This window comes from Martes martes (genome assembly GCF_963455335.1).
Source record: "Martes martes genome assembly, chromosome: 17".
Taxonomy (NCBI): domain Eukaryota; kingdom Metazoa; phylum Chordata; class Mammalia; order Carnivora; family Mustelidae; genus Martes; species Martes martes.
This window is the reverse complement of record NC_137905.1, coordinates 33031191-33047516: the sequence shown is the minus strand read 5'-3', so window position 1 is coordinate 33047516 and position 16326 is coordinate 33031191. Positions and strand designations below refer to the sequence as shown.

Sequence of the window (16326 nt, the reverse complement as noted above, 5' to 3'; positions counted from 1 at the left end):
CTCACTTGAGGCTTCAAGCTGTTGCTATGTCCAATTATCCGTATAACCACCTGTCAGAATCCCGGCGCTATTTAACATTACCTCCAGGACAGCGGTGGGCCCGGTGGTCCGTCAGGTCTGCCAGACACTCGAAGTCCTGCTGACAGTGATCGCAGGTGTAAATTGACTCATCCTCCATGTCTTCATCGTCCTCATTTCTCTCCTCTTGACTTGTCACGCTGTTCCTGTCTTCCAGCGCGCGGCTGGCTTTCCGATCACACTCCGGCTCTCCTTCCAGGCCTCCTGCCAACAGGAAGAATACAGTCCATGTCAGCTGACGGGGTCTTGGGAAAGGGTTTTAAAAGAATCGCCCGGCATTTATTAAGATACATTTAATTACTCCACCTCCCAGGGTCCATTATTCCTGACACCTCTCAGTATATTAATATATGGGGATTTTTTTGTAGCGTGCAGTGCCATAATTCTCAACTAGATTCTTTAATTCTTGGTGCAAATCTTCTAGGGGGATTTCCTGTCATCTTTCCCCTGCGCATGGATGCTGGGGGTCGTGACCCATCACGGAGGTGAAAATGCCTTCGCATTTTGTCTCCTGAAAACCCAATTCTCTTACACACTTCTCCAGAGCCTCCATTAGTCGCTCCTAAAGCACCTAAACATTTCATTTCCCCCCAGAGTCTTGCAATTTAAGAGCAAGGGAGATCTCTTAGCCAAGTTTCCCGGCCACACCACTAGCCTCCCAGGGTGGTGATGTCGGCTCAGTTCTTTGCAAAGATGTCCTGATCCTGGAATCAAGGAAACACGTGCATTTGTAAAACCACGGATAGTCAAATCCCAAACTCAACTGCCCCTGAGCCCTCACTCATGGCCGGGGATCAGTCTAGACAGTCTAGACAGTGAGAACCAGCTTTGGAATCATCCGGCCAATTTCTGTAAAATAAATTACCTATTCTGTACTTAGCACTATGCAGACAAGTGGCCAAACTGTACGGGAAAATGACCATAATGATGCCTTATGTTTCATGTAGTGTTCCACATGCTTCTTCAAAGCCACAATTACATATGCATAGTCCCCTCTCCCAGGCTTGCACATCCCAAAGCTAAGTGGGGCTCACACAATCATGTAGTCCTGTCCCTGCCCACAGAGTGGGGCAGCCTTGTTATTCTCATTTCATAGGTGACACACCTGACACCCAGGCAGGGGGATCTGATATCCAGAGCACCCAAAGACATTTAACTAGACATCCTAACTCCTGTCTACTGCCCTTCCCTGCACAGCTGGGAAACGGAGCACAGCCTCAATCTGAGAGATTAATAGGGCATATCAAGAACTTGTAAATCAAAGTGCAAAAAAATCATGGTAACTAAAACACAGAGACGATATCAGTAATCCCAATAAATGTCAGTGGATTAAACTTCTTCATTAAAGTACAGAGACTTGAACTGGGAAATCCACGGTGTCTCCTGGAAAACAATATACGCATCCAGAAACCAGCACTGAGGTGAACTCAAGAGAGAAATCTCTATTAAGTGGAAGAACCTCGTTGCAAACATACACGCATATGTAAAGAGGTGCGTGAACCCGCAAGTGTGCACACGAGCGTGTCGCTTAAAACACTGCAGTGACAGCCAACGCCTTCCACACACAATCTCTAAACCCCCATGGACCAGTCGCCAAAGCAAGAAAGAAAAATGAACCAAAGAATGCATTCGATTCAAGGTGGAAACCACAGTCCTGTAAATATTTCAATTTAGAAACAGATAATGTTGTAAGGGCTCTATTTCTCCCATCTGCACAAAACGCGCACTTCCAAGCACCCAACGTCAGGAACCTGTGAACACAAATCAGCTCATCGGAGCGCCAGCTGCCGCCTTCCGTGGCGGGGAACGTGGCCTGACACGCTGCTTGCAACAGCTCGGAGGCAGTAAAAATCAATGTTTCCATTTGTGGCCCATCACAACATCTCTCTTCTTACCAATTAAGGGATGTACAATTTTTAGGTTCTTCTATGATCAGAACACGCCAACTCCTGGCAATATAGAAATCCCATTAAAAGCCAGGCAGCATATTTATCTCAGGAAATCTGATCAGCTTGTGCTGTGGCGACAAGAAATAGAAAGCAAAGAAATGAGAAATATCATTTGGAGCCTTCGATATTATAAGTCATCACACAACCACGGTTACACAGGCAAGCGCCCGTCTCTGAATTTCCTAGTTTGCAGTCTCTTTCCTTAATAAAAAAAAAAATTTTCTGAAGGGGTGGGGGGGGGGGAGAAGCATCATTCCGGCTTTATCTACCACACCAGCTCTCCAGATAGTAAGTTACACTCGGCACCACGCTTGTGCTACTTTACTTAACACACAATTTAATAGACATATTTAAATTATCCCCTTGTTACTTTTTTTTTTTTCCTGGCCCTATTTACTTGGCAGCACTTTCCATAATAGCTCATCTAATCTACAACTGGAACCACAAACATTACAATGCATTTGATCTCTTTAAATCTGGTACATCCTGTTGACTCAGGAGTAGATAAATCAGAATGTCAACTCTTGGGTTTTTATAAGGCAAAAACCCATAAAGTCATCCAAGAGTATAAATCTGTTTTAAGGAACTGTCACCTCCCCTGCCACTATCTACTAATGGGAAGGCAAGGTGGCCGTGCACAAAGGGGCAGGGGAGGGGAGGCAAGCAAAGGTGGGAGGCCCCCCATCCTCTGAGGTCCCGGGGCGGTGTGGGGGGGGAGTCGCACAGCCCGCCAGCCTGCCCCTCGGGAAGCCAGAGAGAGAAGATCAGTGGCCTGAAGAAGCTGGGGAGCAGGAGCCCCCTGAAGACCCAGTCCTGGAGGGGCCTTCTGCGGCGGCAGCAGAATCAGGACCTCAAAGCAGGAAGTCCTCATCCGGCTGGGCTTTACTCCCCGCAAAGTACTTTCATTGCCCGCGGTCTCTGAACCTCACACAAGGGGAAAAGAGTAAACGGTGCTATTTGTCCATTTGCAGAGGAGGAAACAGAGGCTCTAGGGGGTCATCCAGAGCCATGCAGGGGACTTCTGACGTGAAGCAGCACGCCCTTCCCCCAGGCCTGGGGTCTATTGGAGCTCTAAGCCCCCCCGAGGCCCAGGAGGGGACAGCTCTGACAAAGCTATCCCCTGCAACACTCTTGGGGTCTCCTCATTTCCAGGCCCTCCTGGAGCACCTACTCGGGAAGCCCACAGAGGTCGAAGGAATGGATGGACCTTCGCTCCTATGGTGATCCAGCTCGAGCTCATCGGGGGCAGCCCTTCCCCTCCGGGGTCTTGCCTCCATCCAGCCCTGCGAGTCCTTGCCCCAATGAGCACAGAGAAAGCAAGAGCTCGGAGGCCCCACCCCAAGTCCTGCCCCAAGTTTCTGACACTGTGATCTCGGGGCCCAAACGACAGGTGACCCGCTGGTCTCTCCAACCACTCCTCCCGGAAGAAGCAAAGTCAGCAGGCTGAGCAGCTTATTATTCTCCCCACGGGCCTCGGAGGCTGGGAAGGACTTCCAGAGAACAGGCCCTGGAAGCCTTTCCCTCCCTCGGCTCCACCCCAGTCCTCCTGGGGGCTGACTGGGAAGGCCAGAGCTGAGCAGGTGTGATTGGGGACCTGGGGGGTCACCGAGCCCGTGGACAGAACTCCCCACCTCCCCAGCCCCACACTGGCCCCTGGACCACTCACAGCCTAGTTGCTCTGGGACATGCACACCCTTGTGCACACCGATGTGCATCTGGGCCCTCCTCTGGCCAGGAGTCCACCAAGAGCAGCTAGCACTTCTGGGGCACCTGCTGCATGCCAGGAACCTTCTCTGAGGACATGGGTGCAAAGCAAGGCCACCAGGAACAGGTTTCAAACACAGCTGGGTCTGACGCCTAACCACCCAGCTACACAGTCTCCCCAAGGTAGAGACTCGATGAAAAACCATTGAGCAATCTGTAAACCCTTTACAATCACCTGCAGGGTCCTTGTCCCAGCCCCGAAGGTCCAGTAAGGGCTCTGCCAACCTCACTGACTTATTACCCCGCAGCCACACAGACATTCTTTCAATCCCTTCAACTACAATTTGTTCCGCCCAGGGCTTCACACCCTTGTTCCCCCAGGACTCTGCCCCCAGCTAACAGGGTTCCCTCCAGGCCTGAGCACCAATGTCACATGGATCCCCAGTCCTCCTTCCCCATAGTGCCTTTCCCTTTGGCACAATGTGCACTCATGCTTTCGTGGGTTAACTTTCTTCCTCCCCCCCTCCCTGTGGCACCCTGCACTTTCCAAAGACAGCACCAGCAACACCTCCCATCCCACGTGCTCTTCTGTACTGAGACCCTGCATTCACCCATCAGGAAGAGAGATCTAATTCCCCTCCACAATTGCCCTCTTGGCCTGGCTGGCCGCAGTGCCTCCCTTGACATTAGAATGTAATGGAAGCAATGTTCTGGGATTTCTGAGGCTAAGTCAGAAGGATTGCACTTCCACAGGACCTCCTGGTCTCTTGGAACACTACCACGTAGACCACGGCTGCCATACCACAAGAAGCCCAGGCCACATGGAGAGAGTGTAGCTGCTCCAGTGGACAGCACCAGCAGAGCCCCCCCAACTGTACCAAGTGCCAGCCGTGGGAGTGCACCATCTTGGATATCCAACCCCAACGAGCCTTCAGATGACGGCAGATTCCACTCACAAGGCAAATACACGAGAAATGTCAAGGGGGACCCCCAACCAAGTCCACTCTGCTCACAGAACTATGTGAAATAATAAGTGTTGCTTTTAGCCCATTGAGTTTTGGGGTGGTTTGTTAGAGAGCAACAGACAGCTGGAAAGCTCCACTACCAGACCACAAGCTCCATGATGGCAGGAGCTCTGGGCTCGGTACTGTCTCCCCAGCTCCTGAGACAGACAGACACACGGTGGGGACTCAGTCAATGTTCAACTGAATGAAAAGATCGGTTTCAAAGAAACATGTCTCCAAATGTTAACACAAGCGATAAGTATTATTAGGTTGAACTATACGAAGTTGCCATCTTCATGGGTCAAAGAAGTCGAATATTGGCCACCTCAATTGGTTCAACCGAATGTATGATGGGACCACTCTGTCCTGCCAGCTTCTTCCTCAAAGCAGGAGGCAGAGGATATGCTTAACCGGTGGGCCCCATGACACCACATCCATACACCCCACAGTCCCTGAGCCCAAGATACAGGTTTGTGGAACTTTCTAGGAGCAAAGAGAGGAGTAACAAAACCCTCTCAATTCACCGCTTTTTATTAGAAAGCAGTGAATTGCCCTACCCCAGGCCTAAAGAGCCTCACTGAACCACTGCCCACGAGAAAGGGCTTTCATTCAAGTGGGGCCCTACAGAAAGGGTGCACGGCAGAGACACCCAGCGAGAAAAGTGGGGCCCGTCCTCTTGAGGGAAGAGGTAGTAGAAACCAAGTCAGGAATAGAGGGAGGTGGCTCTGTCTACGCCCCTCCCCACTCCCACACCCTGAGTGATGCTGACCACAGCACTGTTCCACACTCACACCCTGTGACCTCAACAGAGCCGCCCTATGCAAAAGGTATGGTCAGCATCCCCACTCTGCAGCTGAGGCCACAGCTCAGGCCCACCCACAAGTCACACATACTGGGAAGGGCTGGACCCAAACCCGGGCCTCCTGAGTACAGAACTCAACTCCTTAACCACCGCATGGGAGGGCAAAAGGGGGATGTCCGTGGAAGAGCCAAGCAAGGGACAGCTGGCTGAGCCCGGTGCCGGGAGAACGGGAAAGGGGATCAGCCCCAGGGGGGCGGGGCAGGCTGCCCACAGGCCACCAGGTCTGGGAACTGAACAATTCCTGCCTTCTCAGTGAGGCTTCTGGAGCTCAGGAGTCAGGGCAGGTGGGCCCTCACCGCTTCCAAGGACCGGGGGAGGAAGCTCAGTCTGCGAACACCAGGGAGGGTCTCCTGGCTCTGGCCCCAGGCCCCAGCCAGCGCGAGAGCCAGCAGGGACCTCAATAAGAAGGTCGCCCCTTCTCTTCCTGGGAGGGACTGTGGGGGTCCCTCCCCTAGCCAGCAGTCAGCCCTGCGCACCCTGAGAACCAACCAGGGACCAGCGGGGGTCCCAGCTCTAGGGCCCCAGGGCTGAGTACCTGCCCAGTGGAGGCCGGAGGCCCAGGGCAGAGAAAACAAGGGCAGAGCTCCAGAGGCGTGAGATATCCGGTGCCGGTAATCACACATGGTCATTCATTCTTTCCTTCATCCCACAAACATGTATTGAGCATCTACTGAATGCCAGGCGTAACATGCACACATTTGCTACCACATACAGGGTGCTCTCCAGCCTCATTCATCTTGGGGGGCCTCAAAGCCCACATGGAGTCTGGCAAGTACGGGCTTGGCGAATGAGCCAATATATGAACCCACGGATGCCGGAAGGGAGGTACAGGTGGGAAATGCCGGCAGCCTGGGCCCCCCGGCCGTCAGGGGCCCAGCTCCCAGTCTTCACTGCAGTACCCCCACCACGCCCCTGAGTGACCTTGAGCAAGTCCCTCCCCTACCTGACATTGACTTCTTATTGTCAGTAAAGAGCCTGCACATGAAAGACATAACAGGTGGGGGTGAGGCTCGCCCGGATGCATGGATGGCCGTGGATGCAAGGATCACGTGTGAGGCCAGGATCCCCGTGGGGTTCAGAGGAGCCCAGAGGAGGCTGGGCCGGGCAGGCGGAAAGAGGTAAAGGTGCGCGGCAAGGGTGCAGGGGAGTGGAGAGCAAAGCAGAAGCCAGGAATGGTGCCAGGGGACAGTGAGAAGGCAGATGAGTCTGCCCCCAGAGGACTGGAGAGTCCCCCCACCGCCCCTCGCCATTTCTCATCCCCTCCCGAGCGGACTTCAAAGGGCGGCGGCACCATCCACCCCCACACCAACCAGAACCACTGGACAGTGAATTTGAGGCACGTCCAGGGCTCAGCCGGGGAGCCCAACCGTGCAGGAAGCACGAGGCAGGGCTGTGCCCGGGTCCCGCGGGGCTGACGGGGCCGAGCTGCTGCCCTACAGACTCTCATTAAGCAACGACACACACCGGGGGCAGACAGCCGGAGTCACGCTCCAGGGACTGTCTGGACGACGGACAAAGAGCGGAAAAGACTCCCAGACTATGGAGCCAACCAGTCTGGGTTCAAGCCCACAGGCCGCAGCTTCCCAGATAGGGGACCTTGGACAAGTCCCTCACCCTCCCGGAGAAAAATCTAAGTTCAATTATTGTAATGTGGTAAGATTATACAATGCATGATACCTGGCGCACAATAAAACTCGCGAGAAGCGTGGCCGTGATCTGGTCTTATTGGTGCTGTCATCACTCAAACCAGTGCATGACTTACTCTGGAGCCAGAGCGTGAAGGGAGTTCTAGCAGAGCCTCCTCGGCTCCTAAGGATGGAGAATGTCGGGCACAGGGCCACCCAAAGGCACAAAAGCGTCCTTACAGACAAGATAACCCCTTGGGGGCATCTGGGTGGCTCAGTTGGTTGGGCAACTGCCTTGGGCTCGAGTCATGGTCCCAGAGTCCCGGGATCGAGTCTTGCATCGGGATCCCGGATCCATGGGGAGTCTGCTTCTCCCTCTGACCTTCTCCTCTCTCATGCTCTCTCTCACTCTCTCTCTCTCAAATAAATAAAGAAAATCTTGAAAGAAGAAAGAAAGAAAGAAAGAAAGAAAGAAAGAAAGAAAGAAAAAAGAAAATCCCCTGGAGCGGGCGAGGACAGTCCTGGGCTCATGTCCGGGCTGCCCCTTCCACCGCCGTGACCTTGCATAAGTGACAAGCCTACCTCCTCCCGGAAACAGTGGGACCTCTGCCGGGGAGGGGAGGGGTCTGTCCTACCCAACCCCCAGGGCTCACAGTACAGACACGTTGACTTTGCAATTCACAAGCCCGTTCTCCTGCGCGCTCCCCCTGTATATAGTTGTGGGGATCCCAATAGAATTCCTAGTCTAGGAAGGTGTCTACCATTTCCAAAGTGTTTTTCCTAGAGCAACATTTTTCTGTAATAGAGAATGCATACTCCGTCCTAACAGCCTGCCTGTTTCCTAGGAAAAAAAAAAAAAAAAAAAAAGAAGGGTTTTACTGGCAGTGTGCTCCCCAGGGCCAGGGTGGGAGGAAGCACCTTCAGAACCTGGGCACTGGGTCGAACCCCTGGCTTAACCTGAGCTTGCTGCTGGGCTCTGCCTGTAGGGAAGGACCGTCTCTGCGAGCACTTTCTCATGCATGCCTGGGCTGGTGGGATGGAGGCCGGGAGGGGCTGGGCCAGGAGCCTGCCAACCCCAATTAGACACTCTGCTCGTGCATCCGTGGCTGGCCCCAAATTCCACGAGGCAGCCACTATTTATCTTCAGATCTGGAATATCTGCAGTGCGGGCAGCAGGATAACATTTAACACTCAGCCTAAAGGGTCCCCTTGGCAGCAGAGCTGTAGGCAAATATTTTAACACATAATTTGCTGTCCAAGTTCCGCTTCTTAAATAAGGAAGCAACTTCCGGATGGCTGTCTGGGGGGGGGGGGGGGGCGCACGCCTGTTGCTCCCCTGTCAGTGTTGACGGCACTGTGAATGGAATTTCAAAGCCACGGTCAGTCAGACGCTGAACCTGACTTGGCTGCACCACACTAAGCCTTGCTGGGATGCTCCTCCCCGGCTGACGATGCAGGACCCGGCACCGGGCCTCCTTCTCTGACCATAGAAAGGACTAGATAGAATCTTCCGGAGGGGGTCCTCTTTAGTTGCCAGGAATTCTAGAACCTGAGCCCCAAATGATTAGCAGTGTAGAGGATGGTGATCACTTTCCTCAGATCAGATCTTCTAATTCATTTGCATCCCTTACCCAGGGATCCGTGGCCCCACAAGGGAGATGTTACCCTGTAACATCTGTAATGTAATGACACCCATTTCACAGAAGGCAAAACCAAGGTCCAAAAGGGTGAGCAAGGCCCCTCTCCCCCATCACTCAGCCCATGACTGGACCAAAGTTCACAACTCCAGTGCCCTCTACTGTTACACAAATGAGTAGATCAGGTGGGGGAGGCTGGGGCAGACAGACACCCACCCAAGGGAGTGTCCCCTACTCAAATGCTCTATCTCCATGATCAGCATAAGGAAAGGTGATGCCAAGTGCAGCTACATCGGCTGACTTCTGTTGTTTTGTGTTTTGTTTTGTTTTGTTTTGTTTTTTTTAAACAAGGAAATCCATATTTTTACGTGACATCCCTGGATTTTTAAATGTTGACTTCAAGTTTTAGGAAGCAAGACGTGGACAAAACAATAGGCCTTGGAGGGCTGGATACAGTCTGGGTGGCCCTTGCCGTGAAGCACGTCCAGCGGGAGCCTCGGGCACCCTGAGCCCATGGCACTCTGCTCCTTCTCCACCAGACAGGAAGCCTGTTCGCTGGGTGGCGAGGGAAGCATCCCTTCTTTGGAGACTTAGAACCTGCGTTCAAGTCCTCCCCCGTGTGACCTCAGTGGCTTACACTTCCGGGCCTCGCTCTCCTCCCCTAAAAAATGAGGATGATATCACTGTCTCCTGCTCAGGTCGCCCCAGGTCTCTGCCACCCAGGGCCCTGGCAGGCAGCAAATTCCCCAAGAGCTGGGACACAAACACCACACACATCAAGTCAGTCAACAAATGTTTGCTGAACACCTACTGCGTGCCGGTCCTTATTCTCGGTGCCGTTTGTACATCGAAGACCAAAACCACAGTTGTTGAACGGGGTAAGGCTGACATTCCATCAAAAGCTCCTGGCGCTTTGGGGCCCATACCTGTAGGACGAATGCATGACGACCCTCCCAGAGGATCCTCAAGTGCTGACCCCAACCCCAAAGGCAGAGAGAGGCGGTGGCTGCCCCCAGACCCAGCTCCCGACTCCCGGCTATGATGGGCAAGGGAAGGAGCAGAAAGAGAAAGGTGGTAGGTGAGGAGGGAACGAGCGAGGGATGGAGCGGGAAGGGAAGAAAAAGCAATCACAGTCACCCCCACCAAAAGGTGGGGGGGGTTATATTTTTCCAGCAAGTCGTTAACAGTGTCGCTCCTCCGAGCTTCACCATCTTAATAAAACTGATCTCGCCGCATGCAGTAATGAGGAGCGGTCGGACAAAGCCACCCTGGAACCATGAAAATTGTGCGCCGGGACCTCCTGAGGCTGTGACCACTCTGCCCTCTCCTCGCTGTCATGTTTGGTCTCCGACAGCCGCTGGGAAGGAGGAGATGGAGGAGCGGGGCCGGAGGTAGGCAGGGGAGGGAGGGCGGCAGGGCAGCATGGGGAGCTCGATAAATCCAGCTAATTTGTGGCCAGCGCCGTGGCCTGGCGCTCCTAATTGCTCCCGGTCCAGGAGCAAGACTCAAGGCAAGGCTGCTGGGGCACAAATCACCCCCTGGCGGCCAGGACGGAAAGAGGAGCCCCTTGTGGGGAAGAGAAGGGGGCAGGGAAGGGCTGTGTGCCCCTAAGACTGCACCAGCTGCCAGGCTGAGCGAGTGGCTCAGGGTCAAAGACAAACACAGGTGATGCAGACGGAGCCCAGAGTCCTGGGACCACAGTGAGGTCACTGGGGGAGTCCCGGCACCTCCCACCCTCCCTGGAGCTCGGCCACCCCCCATCTGTAAATGAAGGTATGGACCGTGGGGCAGCAGTATTTAAAACTGTGCACCTTAGCGACTCATCCCTGTCCCGGGGGCAGGTGCGGGACTGGGGGCGGCCTGAGGGCAAAACTCCGATGCATCAAGGGAAGCCCACTCTGTCCATTTCAGACTGTGGAACCCCACAGGGCAGTGCTTTCTAGGAATTCCACTGCAAGACCAGAACACGTGCAAAATTTCCCCCAGTCAACTCGCCCTCACTGTCCGTGGTCCAGTACAGTGAACCTTCAGCCCCCCAGGGTCAGTCACCCATGAGCTCGGGACACTCCCTACGCACCTCTCCTCCCTGCTCTGGTCACAACAGCCACAGCCCTTTCTTTGCAGGACCCCTGACCATCTCCTGTATCAGTGTGCAGACCCCAGGCAGGTCGGGTCAACAAGAGTCTCTCTCATCTTGCTGCCTCTCCCCCCACCCGGCACCCAGCCTTGGACCGGGCCCGGAGCAGGGACTCGATACATACTTGTGGAGTGAACATGGGAACAAAACCATCTGGAAAGGCCCTTCCTACTCTGACACTCAGAGACCCAGCTCCAGGCTGGGCATCTCTGGGGAGGGTCAAAAACGGGCACAAGTCCAGGAACAGGCCCCTAGTCCTGCCCGCCGCCCCAAGATGCAGAGGGTGGCAGGGATTCCTCACCCTTGGTCCTCAGGAACCACCCACCCAGGCTCCCCGGCTGCCGCCCGGCCCTCCCCAATGACCCTCCAACCTCAGTCTCCCATCCGGGCCCGGGAGCCACAGTGGAAATGCTGTGTAAAGTCTTTAAAAATTAACAAGTTTCTGGGCATGGAGACAGCCTGGTGTGCAGCAGCGTTCCAGGGAATACTGAAGCAGCGCCTGGAGAACGGGGAGCGTGTCTGATGGAGTGGTTCTCACCGTGTTGTTGCTACTGTGGGAGAAGCCAAATGGTGGCACGCTCAGCTTGCCAGCAGCCGGATCCCACTGAAACCCCGGGCCAGGCCCCCCACTCCTCCAAGGGCCCATTGCGAGCAGAGGGCTTCTCTGGGAGACCACAGACGTCCCTCCCCGCTTAACCTCACCCACTCGCTAAGGCCTGCCAGCTTTCCACGGATTTCCCTCTGGCCCACAAAAGGGTGTCAAGTCCCATAAGCAGGCTGTAAGACATTCCAGAAATTTCCAAAAAAACAAAAACAAAAACAAAAACAAACAAAAAACCCTAGATCCTGAGACAGCTGACAGAACAAAGCCAACGGCCCACACAACACATGGAAAGGGCCGACCCTCAGGCAGGGCTTCCCCCCCCCCCCCCGCCCCTTCCCAGGAGGTGGATTTAAGTGGGCGGTGCACTGGGCCCACTCCCGCCAAGCCGAGGGGAGCCTGCTTTGGGAGAAACATTCCCACACAATGAGGAACGGAGAGACCTGGAGAGAATTAACCACAGATCAAAGGTCAAGTGGGCAGCGCAAAGGAAACTTCCAGACCCACCCCAGGGGCCTGGCGGCCTCCTCTGCAATGGCCAATATCCGAGTGATCTATATGCACGCGCACACCCGCACCCCCCGCTCATCCTCAAACCGTCACTTAACTCGGATGTCAAACGGCTTGCGATGTTCTTTAGTCAACATGAAGCAGAAACCTTTTATTAAATGCTGCTAATTTTTTATTGATCACACTGTGAATCATTTCATTTTCCATTACCGCGAACGTCTCCTATCAGGGCTCCACGATTACGCTTCTTTATTCCGTCTCAAAGCAACTTGTCACTTTTAATCAGTTTTCAGTGTCAGTATCACTCAAAAAATTAGAAAGCGGGCTCTTCTGTATCCTTACTGCTTTTGTTTAAAAAAAAATAATAATAAAAGTTTCCATACCGGAAAGGTTATTATACTTGGAATAAATATACATGAATCAAATTCAAATGAGATTCCTCCCTGACTCTAACCAATTTTAGCATTAGCTTTTATAATTTTTTTAGGTTTATTTTCACGGGAAGACTGTTCCTAATTATTGCTCGTGCTCTCCCAAAACACTTATGTTACTAAAGTGTGAAATGTCTTCTAACACAAAGACAGATCTCTGGGAAGTAATTACAGAAATGCATTCAGGGGCAATAATTCTATATTAGCTGTCAGCGGCAGACATCCTCTGAAAGGCACTTGTTATGAAGGAATTATTTGTGTTACCATTGAAGGCATGGCAGGCAGGCCCAAACTGAAAGACTGCGTCCGACCAGAAACACGGGCTTCCTCATCAAGGGTCAAATTAAGTTTAAATCATTACCTTGAAGCCAAGCAAACGCATACCTGACGGTCTATTGTGGAGACGTTTGTGAGACGCACTCAAGCGCAACGTGGTCTTCCCGTTCCCAGCGTGGTGCAATTACCCTGAGTCTCAAAAGGATTCTGCCAGGAGCTTGTCACAATAGGGAGAGAGGAGGTGGCCGGGTGTCTATTAAATGCTAACTCATGTCACCAAACAGAATTTTCAAGAATTATAAATTGCCGCGATGCTTCGCAGCTGACCCCCTCGCGTTAAGAAGAGCCCAGAATGTTATCAGGAAAGCGCAAGAATTTGCATCAAAGACAGGAGAGGACTCTCTGTGGGGAGCCCAAGGTGTTGCATTGGAGGGGACAGGGACCCAGTGGACTCTCTCCTTGCCCCATGCAGGTGACAGGTGGGGTCTGGGCAGCTAGACTGGCACCCTGTGGGGCAGAGAAACAAGGCTACGATGAGGACAGGTGGAAGCAACATTGGTGGGAACCAAGGAGGTGGCCTGCATTGTTCTCTGACTTTTGTCCCGAAATCTCGACGTGACCTTGGGCCGGTCCAGTCATCTCATCTCTGAGCCTGAGCTTCCCCACCTGTCACCTGTGTCAAGGATATTAGATGAACAGCTAGAAACAACAAAGGGGCAACATTAGCCCTTCCAGCTCCAGGCCTGGTCCTCCCATCTGTAAAATGGCAGGATTGATTCTAGGAGCCATTCCAGGAGCCGAGAGCCGGGAGAAAGCTTCAGGAGCAGTGCAGAGTTACCTTCCCAGGTCCAACGGGCCCCACAGACACCTCCGGGGATCTACTGGGACCCGTAGGAGCCTCAGTTTCCCACCTCTGAAAAGCACACACAGATCACTGCCCTGGGTGGTACTCGTAAATCAAAGAGGAGACAGAGACCTAGGGCCTTTTCATCTGTTCACTCACTGCTGTTTCCAAAGAGACTGGTACTTTCTAAGACAGCTCAGGACAAAAGGCAGGAGAGCCACTTCCTCGAAACAGCACAGGGCAGGGCTACCCTGAGCAGGGCTACCCTGAGCAGGGGTTAGCCCCCCGCCCCCCGCCCCCGAGCCTGGCCACCCACCCTGATGTGCCCTGGGGCCACCCTTCCCATTCTCCCTTGGAGGCTCCCTGGGGGCTGGATGCCAGAGACCCGGCCAATCGGGGACAGACACGTGACCCAAATGGGGCTACTGAGAGAACACATTTTCTGGAACCACAGGGAAAGGATGTGCCTAACGTGACAACAGGGAGAGCAGAGCTGATGGACAGATGCGAAGAGGGGTGGAGAGGGATTCACAAGGTGTGAGCCACGCCCTTGGACCCAGTCATCCCACGTCAAGGTTACTATGCTTAGATGCTCCTGAACCGAAGTTCGCTGTGAGGCTCTCCACCTCACCATGGTTGACAACAGCCAAAGAGGGAGGCAGTGTCTACATTCCCATGGAGAAGACGGACGGCGCAAGAAGGGTAGTGCACTCACAGAGTGGGCCCCACGCCGCAATGAAACAAGTATCAGCAAGGATCCGTGTCCCAAACAAGACTTGGAGAGAGAAGGAAAGCGAGTTGCTGAAGACCAACAATGGCAAATAAAAAAACGAAAAAGATAAGCTATGACAATATAGTAAAATATGACAACATTTACAGGAAGTTTAAAACATGGGCCAAGAGCGTGTCTATACTGTTCAGACGTATTTCCAGAAGAAAGCCATACAGGGAAATGGTACATGCCAAGCCCCAGACAGAGGGAGAGAAGCACCACTGGGAGCTTCAAGGGTGACCCACGGTGTCCTGTCCCTCAAATCGAAGGGTATACCCTGAGTGGTCGTTACTCTCTTTTACATATCTGAAATACTGTATAATAATTTAAAAAAAAAACTATTGCTGAATAGTTGTTCAGATGGTGCATGACTTGGGGAATGTTTGATAGAGAAGGCTGGGAACGGAGTCAATGCCATCCACGGTTTTTGCAGACCGTAACACCTACGGGATCGTTCCCAGGTCACGTGGCAGGTTAGTGGCAGCGCCACAGCAGGTCTCAAATGTGCGTGTCCTGCCTCGGCCCTCCTCTCCTTCCCTGCACCCAGTGTGATGCAGGTGGAGGAGGGAGTATCCAGTTTGAAGAACTATATGGCACGTAAGGACTTGGTTCTGGAGCAGGAACTTCTGTCTGTCTTGTTCACTGTAGAATCCCAGCATCCACACCAGCATCTGGCACATAGTAGGTGCAAAATAACTATTTGCTGAGGGAATGAATGAATGAATGAATGAATGGACGATTGAATGAACATGGGGCTGAATGAACGTGGTGCCCCTTAAAGCAGATCCTCTTGGACAAGACCCCTTTGCTGGACAAACACCAAGCTAGTCATCTTTAAGCAAATGGAGATTTTTCCAGTTTCGTGGCAAAAAAAAAAAAAAAAGAAAAAAGAAATCAATGCTCCAACTCTGACTTCTCACCAATTTTCTGACCCGCCGGTGAGTAGGCTGAGATTGTGAGTCACGGCTGAGTCTGGAAAACCACCTTTGGGGAGAGGAGAATGGAAAACAGTCTAATTGAAGGAGGATCCAGGTACTGCCTAAAACCCATCCCTGGCTCCCTTCCATAAGCACACATCGCATGGAAAAAATTACTCGAACTCTCTCTATAGGAGAGCGTCTGATGGCTGGGCCGGCCAGAAGGAGCTGGTTGCTAAGAAATCACACCAGGCAATGTCAGACGATCACTTGCTATAGCCAAGATACAGTCAGGGTCAGAGTTCAAAACCATGTCTGGAAATCTACGCAGCAAAGCCCCTTTTCTGTGCAGGGAGCAGAGAAAACGAAGCCATCTTGTCGGGCACCCACTGTGACCTCTGCCCCGCAAGGTAGGTACTATTCTGGCCTCAAGTTACAGACGGGGAAACTGAGACCCAGAGAGGGGAAGGTCACAAGGGTGGTGGGTGGCAGAGCTGGGATTCCAGTCTCCAAGAGCTGGGTGCTCTGTCTGAGCGTGAACAGGCTTCCCCAGAACCGGCTTCTGAGATCCTCTAGGTTCACCCCCCTAGGGCAGAACGGGGTGAATAGTGAAGTCCATTCCGCGGCTTGACCACAGCCTGCGGGGTCAATGCTGAGTTTCCATATGATTCAGGTGCTGCTATCCCAGCTCCACTGCATTAAATTAAGAGATAAGGCAGGTGGATTGTCACCTCTTTCTTAAGCCAAGGCACACCCCAGAAGGCTGACCAGAAGCACGAAGACCCACCAAAGACACGGACACCAGGGAGTGGGACCCCACAGAGACCCCAGCTAAGCTGGGCACAGGCACCCCAACGTGGAGGCAGGAAACACCAGCGCAGCCCGGAAATGCCCAAGCTGGGACTCACCCAGACATCCCATAGGAACCCCCATTTCCAGACCCTGGGGCTGAAGCCAAGAGGGTATCAGCCCAGTCAGG

The 16326-nt window shown here is 53.2% G+C and overlaps 1 protein-coding gene across 1 annotated transcript in view; it reads right to left on the bottom strand.

Moving 5' to 3' along the window:
- The window catches only part of ZNF423 (zinc finger protein 423), a gene marked incomplete at its 5' end in the record, with an annotated part of 329842 nt that overhangs the window by 221420 nt on the left and 92096 nt on the right, over positions 1 to 16326 (bottom strand). The window contains one exon of the mRNA XM_080828089.1: positions 82 to 282. Coding sequence (XP_080684215.1) covers positions 82 to 282 — 201 coding nt within the window. The remainder of the gene's footprint in view (positions 1 to 81; positions 283 to 16326) is intronic.